The following is an 8,198-nucleotide window of genomic DNA, read 5'->3' on the forward strand; positions in this document are numbered from 1 at the left end:
AGAATAGCTAACTTTTATATGTGAGATTGAAATTGGCAAATAGAAGATCCATCATTTCTTCTTTCTCCTTCTTCCTTACAAAAGCTCTCTGAAGCAAGTAATATTTCACTACTATGACTAGCATTCTCATGAGGAAATTGATGCAGATTATCTATAAAATGTTAAGCAGATTATTTATTAAAGGGGGGCTAATGTAAGAACTGAATTCAAGGCTCTCCTAACTACAAATCTAGTTCCATATACAATAAAGTTACTCTCCCTCTCCCCTCCAAAAAACACATGGAGAACAGGAACAATGTCACTGAGTTTGTCCTCCTGGGGCTTACCCAGAATCCTGAGATAGAAAAAACATTATTTGTTGTATTCTTAATTATCTACATTCTAACTATGGTGGGTAATATTCTAATTATCATAACTGTCATTAGCAGTAAGAGCTTGAGGTCCCCTATGTACTTCTTTCTTGCCTTCTTATCTTTTATGGATGCACTTTATTCCACTGTCATTGTCCCTAAAATGACCCTAGATATGCTCCATGAAAAGGCAACCATTTCTTTCCAAGCTTGCATGGTGCAGCTCTTCTTGGAACACCTATTTGGTGGGGCTGAAGTTTTCCTCCTCATTATTATGGCCTACGATCGTTATGTAGCCATCTGTAAACCCTTGTACTATTTAGTCATTATGAGATGGCATGTATGTGTTCTGCTCTTGGTGGTATCCTGGATTGGAGGTTTCATGCATTCATTAGTCCAGCTCCTTTTTATTGTTAGTCTCCCATTTTGTGGACCCAATGTCATTGATCACTTCATTTGTGACATGTACCCTTTATTGGAACTTTCCTGTACAGATACCTATATAATTGGCATCTCAGTGGTAGCCAATGGGGGAATAATATGTACAATTACCTTTTTGCTATTGCTTGTCTCCTATGGGGTCATTCTACACTCTATGAAAACACAATGTCTGGAAAGTCGACAAAAAGCCCTTTCTACTTGCATTCCCACATCACAGTTGTTGTCTTCTTCTTTGTTCCTTGTATTTTCATGTATGATAGGGCTGTCTGTACCTTCCCCATTGATAAATCACTAACTGTCTTTTATACTATCATCACTCCTATGCTGAACCCTTTGATCTACACCCTGAGAAACACAGAGATGAAAAATGCCATGAGGAAGCTTTGGAACAGAAAGGTGATGTCCAACTGTAAGGTAATGGATGTCCCGGTGAAGCAATGAAGTTTCCCAAGGAAAATTATAGAAGACTGTTAAATTCCTAAAACTTTGTTTTTTGAGGCTGAGGAAGCAGATCCTGATTATGTGAAGAAAAAATAAGCTTTATTTTAGCTACATTAGCACTAGCAACTGTATTTTTGTTGCTGTTGGGACTATTTCTTTAAGAAGATGAAAAATGCTATCCACATCCAGAGAGAGACCTGATGGTCTTTGATTATAGATGGAAGCATATTTTTTTCTTTATTTTCTTTTACTCTTTTTTTCTGCAAAGCATCTAATGAAGAAATATGTTTTATATGACTTCATATGTACCTTGGACATCAAATATCTTTCTTTTTCAATGGGTGGGTGAGGGCATGACTGGAGTGAGATAATTTTTAAATAAAAATAAAATTTTAAAAAGATTGTCATCGTTCATCAGGAAAATATCAATTCACTTTAATTAGGTCACTTTTTAAGAGCAATTGACCCTTCTAACAAAGATGCAAAGTTCATTCTGAGAATAATATTGGTCAAATATTTTTAATGAAGGGAATTAATGTTTCATATGATATGTTTGTGGTGTGGCAGTGGATATTCTAGAGAAGAGAAACAAAAACTAATCAATTTCATTTTTAAATTGAAGTTATTACTGCTCCAAGTTTTCAATGTAAATAAATGTAAATGAACCAACTTCATACGTAATATTCAACTTTATCATTCCAAAACTGCATTCCAAGATTCATAATGTTATATAAAATCTGATAATATAGGCATATTTGTTTTAAGCAGGGAATTTTTTTTTATCTAAGTGAAGCCTCAACACGTGAAAAGATGTGTGATCTGATATTTGTAAATCACATAGCATGTGCCAATTGTTTAATAATATCAAATTATAGTATCAATAACTATACTTTAAATTGGTGTTTATTATATAATTTTCAATCAGAGAAATATCATGGCAAATTTGATAGTGATATGTAGATGTAGTATAGAAGAAATAGCCTTAAATCCCCTCTGACACTATATGAATTATTTAACCCCTCTCAGCCTTTAAAACTACTGTAATTATTATGAATACTCACAAAAAATAATCCCATTCCCTTTTTAAAGAAAATTTGAGTTTTGATAGAAAAAATTCAAGACCAAGATGCTAAGAATATTTTTGTTTACTAGTTTTTATTTATATTTGATGCCCTATAGATTATAGTACAGCTATAATTTCATATTAGAGATTGTTTTTTTGAATCAGATAACAATATTTGTAAATGTAAATCCATCTTAATAATAATCCCAATGAATTATCTTTGATTCAATTCTAAAAGAAGTGAGGACAACAGGGACATTTATTTAAGTTGTTGTATTTCCAGAAGTTTTGCATACTCTTGTTCAGATTTCCATAATTTATTTGTTCTATGTTGGTGAGACATTATGAATTTTTGAATTGTAAATGTCTATTAAAAATTTGTTCCAACTGTTTTATGAATCACAGATATGCTTCCTCTAAAAATGCTGAGATCTCAATTAGTACTCTGTGCATGTGCCAGTTTCTGTTGTATATATCAGGCCACCAAAATATTTCTAAATGGTGACTATTTTATAGATGTAACTTTTTAAAAGGCTACTCTGATGTGCTTCAGTATTTGCATGATGCTGTCATGTGATCTTCGTTGATTACTAAGTCTGGAAACTCCAAGACCTGGAATTTTCATTTTATTTTGCTGTTATTTTCTCCTGTCCCCAAAATATGGAAAAGAGCTGAGACATGATAAATGATCATGGTGGTGGTGGTAATGGTGGAAGTGATTATGAAATAATAATAATTAAGATTTATATAGCATTTACTTAATGCCAGGGAATGTATAAAACATTTTGCATTTACTATCTCATTTGATCTTCACAACAACCCTGGGAGGTAGGTGCTATTATTATCCATACTTTACAGACGAGACAATTGAGGCAAACAGGGCTTATGTGGAATGTGCAGGGTCACACATTTAGTAAGTGCCTGAGGGCAGATTAAAGTCACATCTTCTTAATTCTAGGCTCTGAGCTCTAACCACTGCACTAATTTGCTGCACTATTATAATAATCATAATTTTTTGTATTATCATGATCATTGCTTTTGCTATTCTCATGTAATTATGTTTTATCTTCAAGTGCTCATGCTTGTTATTCCAGTAGTATGTTGTGTGATTCTTTCCTAAGCCCTTTTGTGAATAGTGCAAGGATTATCCATTGAATAAAATGGCAGCCTTCCTCTGATACTCTTAACATCTTCAGTTTATAAACACTATTTCTCGGTAGTGTATCTATTTTCTTTCATTCTTGCTTCGTGGCTATTCCACTTTTTTCTCTCTGTTGCACACTTTCTTGATTTTGCCACTTAATCACTTATCATTTGAAATTCATTTTTGTAACATGGTTTACCTACCATATATCTTTCCATTATTTTTTAACTTTCAAATTTTATTCTTGTGATGAGGTAATATTCTATGATTCGCCATTGACTTTTGCCGGGAGAATATTGGTGTTAAGCAGATTAATTGGTAAAGCAGGAAATATTTTACGATTACTGGAATTATCATGTGACTTCTCAGAAGTTAAAGGTAATCTTTTCCTCCTACCCAGTTCAGGCTCCAATCTTTGCCAATTGTCACCGCTTATCCAAAGTCTTTATGTTTTGATGGATACATGTCATTAGAACAGTAATAATTAAAATTTATATAGCCTTGACATTTGTAAAAAGCTTTATAAATATTACCTGATTTGATGCTTGATTATGAATCTCCTCTGATTACTTTCACTTCTGAAAGTGGGGTTGTTCCCTGTATGTCCACCAGCTTCCACTCAGAATTCATCAGATCTCTATCTGCAGGTGCATAACATTTTTCATCACAGACCATTGTAATTATAGGTCATTGTATAGATTAGAATAGGTAATCTTTCACAGTTGATCATCATACAATATTTCTGTTACTGTGTACAAGGTTCTGCTCATTTTACTTTGTACCAGTTCATATAAGCGTTCTCAGGTTTTTCTGAAACCTTCTGCTTCTTGTTTCTTATATAGCACAATAATATTCAACTAAATCCATATGCCATATGCTATTCAGTCATTATTAAATTAATGGACATCACTTCAATTTCCAATTCTTTGCTGCCACAAAAGAACTTTTACCAGTATTTTTGTACATACAGGTCCTTTCCCCTTTTCTTTGATCTCTTTGTAATGGCATTTCTTGTTCAAAGGGAATGAACTATTTTATAGCCTTTTGCATATAGTTCCACATTTTTCTCCAGAATGGGGGACCATTTCACAACTCTATCAAGAATTCATTAGTGTATCTATTTTTCCACATTCTATCTGTTTTTATCATTTTCCTTTTCTGTAATTTTAGTTAATTAATAGGTGGTTCCTTACAGTTGCCTGAATTTGAATTTCTCTAAGCAATAGTCATTCACAGAATTTTTTTTTGACTATTGATAACTTTGTTTTCTTCTTCTGAAAACTGCCTGTTAGATACCAATAATTTTTAGGGAAAAAACAGGCAAAAAAAAAAGTATTGCTATGTTCTGATTTCTTATCTATTTAATCCATTTCTCTTTTTTAGGTGAGTTGTACACCATCACACGCACAGTTTTGATAACTAGCTGCATTTCCTTCCATCTCATTTTCTTCTGTGTATGCTTTCCTGTCTTTTTATCCTGTCCCTCTTCTAAAGTCTGTTTTCTTCTAACCAGTGATTTCCTTTAATTGTATTTTTATTACCCTTTTTTTATCATCTTTTCTTTCCAACTTTCCTGTTTTTGAAAAAAAAATGATTTCTATACTCGAGAGAGAGAGATAAAGAGAGAGAGAGAGAGAGAGAGAGAGAGAGAGAGAGAGAGAGAGAGAGAGATTATTTCCCTCTTTGAACTAATGTAGGTGAGAATGAGTTTCAAATATTGCCCATCCCTTCCCCTTACCATTTTTCCTTTTACTGGAAATCTGCTTTCTTGCACATTTCTTTTGTGTGAGATAATTTCCCCCTTCCTCTTCTTTCCCACTTCTCCTAGGACATCATTTTTTTTGCTTGTCCATTTTTTTTACATCTTCCCACCATGACTGACTTACTCTCCCATCACCTGTCTATGTATAATCCTTCTACTTTCTGTAATAAAGAAAAAGTTCTGAGAAATTACATGTATCATCTTCACATTTAGATATGTAAACAGTTTGAACTTAATTTAATCACTTATGATTTCTCTTTCATGTTTACCTTTTTATGTTTCTGTTGATTCATTTGTGAAAGTCAAATTTTCTATTCAGTTCTATTTTTTCATTAGTTATTCTTGAAAGTCCTCTATTTCATTAATATTCATATTTTACTTTTAAATATTATTCTCATTTTTTTTCCTGGATAATTATTTTTGGTTGCAATCCCAGCTCCTTAATCTTATGAAATATGTTCCTAACTCTCTACTCCTTTAATTTGGTAGCCGCTAGATCTTGTATGATTCTGACTATGGCTCCATGATATTTGAATGGTTTCTTTTTATCTATTTCTAATAATTTGTATTTGTTCTGAGAGCTCTGTAATTTGAGTATAATTTTCCTTGCAGTTTTCATTTTGGGAAGTTGTGAAATGGTCCCACCATTCTGGAGAACAATTTGGTACTATATGCAAAAGACTGTAAAATAGTTCATTCCCTTTGAACCAGAAATGCCACTTACAAAGAGATCAAAGAAAAGGGGAAAAGATTTATATATACAAAATACTTTAAATAGTTCCTTTTATGGAAGCAAAGAATCGGAAATTGAAGTGATGTCCATCAATTTGGGAATGACTTAATAAGATATAGTATAAGATTTTAATTGAATATTATTGTGCTATGAGAAACAAGAAACAAAGGAGTTTTAGAAAAACCTAAGAAGACTTATAGGTGGTAATGGGTAAAATCTTTCAAATTTCATTTTATCCTGTGATTTTAGGATATCAGAGCAGATTTTTCTTGAATTTTCTTGAAATATGTTGTCTAAGTTCTTTCTTTGATCATGACTTTCAGATAGTCCCTATTTTATAAATGTATTCATCCATGATCTGTTTTCCAGGTGAGTTGCTTCTTTTATGACTTATTTCTCATTTTCCTTTACTTTTTTTTCATTCATTTGGCTTTGTTCTATTGTTTCTTGATAGCTTATGGAGTCATTATCTTTTATTTACCCAATTCTGATTTTTTAAAAAACATTTTCTTCAATGAACTTTTGTACTTTTTAAAAATTTGACCAATTCTAGTTTATAAAGAGTTGTTTTTATCAGTGAAATTTTGTATCTCTTTTTTTATTTGGCCAGTTCTGTTTTTTAATCTCTTTTACCAAGCTATTAACTTTTTTATTTCAGTCTGGATCTGTGGAGGAACATAATTTATTTCTTTCAGGTCTAGAACTGAGGTAAGCTTCCTCCCCCCCCCAAAAAAAAGGTCTACAAATGGAAATACATGTATTTTTTATTTTTTGACAGGGAATTGGGTTAAGTGACTTGCCCAGTGTCACACAGCTAGTGAGTGTTATGTGTCTGAGGTCAGATTTGAACTCAGGTCCTCCTGAATCTAGGGCTGGTGCTCTATCCACTGTGCCACCTAGCTGCTCCTTTGAAAACGTATCTTTACACAGAAATTAAGCTGGACAGTGACCTCTATCATCCTTAGAAATTCAAGATTATGGAGTGGAGCCAAGATGGTGAAGTAAAAGCAGTTACTTGCTTCAGCTGTCCCCCAAACCTCTCCAAATACCTGTAAAAAATTACTTTAAATAAATGCTAGAGCAGCAGAACTCACATAAAGACAGAGTGAAACAAATTTCCAGTTCAAGACAATCTGCATCATTGAAAGGAAATTTCTGTTGCACCAGGCTGAGAGAGGAACACAGCTTAGCATGGGCCACACAGGCAAAGACCAGGCCCCAGTCAACCGGGAGGACTCAAAAGAGTGAATGATGGGTAGCTGTGGTGGTTTCCAGGCTTCTCAATCCTCCAACACCAAATGCAACTTAGGTAAGTGAGAAAGGTCTGTTGGACCTAGGTGAGAAAGGAGTGTGGTCCAGTCCTGGCCTTAGCACATTCCTGGGGCAGTAGCCACAGTGGCAACAGCTGTTTCTGGAGTTCTCAACAAACAGATGTTGGGGGGATCAAGTGGCTGATGAGAGAGAGATTGCTGTAGAGATCTCTTTGCTGGTAAAAAGGTAGGATTCTCTTGTTTTGCTGTGCTTGGATCTAGGTCTCAGTCCTGGGTGGTGGTCCTGGGGCAAGAAGCACTGGTGAGGCACAGCTTGTGGCTGCAATGGAGAGAGAATCCTCTTCAAAATTCAGAGGCAGAAAATAGTGCTTTGATCTTACCACCTTGGAAGAACTGAAAATTTACAGGTCCCTAGAAGTAGCTCTGAAAAAGCTACACAAAACTCCTGAAGATTGGGACCGTACATCCTTCACAATGGAAGAAGAGCTCTACTTTAATAAATAGTTAAAAAGTCAAGTAATTGGCTGGGAACATGAGCAACCAGGTGGAAAAACAAAACAAAACAAAAAACTCAGACTATAGAATCTTATTTTGGTGACAAAGAAGTTCAAAATATAGAACCAGAAGCAAAAGACAAAGTCAAAGCTCTTACATCCAAAGCCTCCAAGAAAAACATGAATTAGTCTCAAGCCATGGAAGGGATCAAAAATAAAAATTGAAAAGCAGGTAAGAGAAGTAGAGGGAAGAAAAAAATGAAGAGAAATGAGAGTGATGCAAGAAAATCATGAAAAACAAGTCAATAGCTTGGTAAAGGAGACCCAAAGATAGTGAAGAAAATAGCACCTTAAAAATAGCTTAACCCAAATTACAAAAAAGGTCCAAAAAGCCGATGATGAGCAAAAAGCCTTAAAAAATAGAATGGGCCAAATGGAAAAGGAAGTCCAAAAGCTCACTGAAGAAAATATTTCCTTAAAAATTAGAATGGAGCAAATG

At 34.0% G+C, this 8,198-nt stretch overlaps 1 protein-coding gene across 1 annotated transcript; it reads left to right on the top strand.

Moving 5' to 3' along the window:
* Positions 1 to 267: 267 nt before the first annotated feature.
* Positions 268 to 1,232, top strand: LOC110199510 (olfactory receptor 4A47-like). The gene is given in 2 exon segments (XM_078148991.1): positions 268 to 991; positions 994 to 1,232. Coding segments are annotated over 2 exon segments (951 nt in total). The 5' UTR covers positions 268 to 279.
* The last annotated feature ends 6,966 nt before the right edge of the window (positions 1,233 to 8,198 follow it).

Source organism: Phascolarctos cinereus, unplaced genomic scaffold (genome assembly GCF_003287225.1).
Source record: "Phascolarctos cinereus isolate Bilbo 61053 unplaced genomic scaffold, phaCin_HiC Scaffold_9;HRSCAF=440, whole genome shotgun sequence".
NCBI lineage: Eukaryota > Metazoa > Chordata > Mammalia > Diprotodontia > Phascolarctidae > Phascolarctos > Phascolarctos cinereus.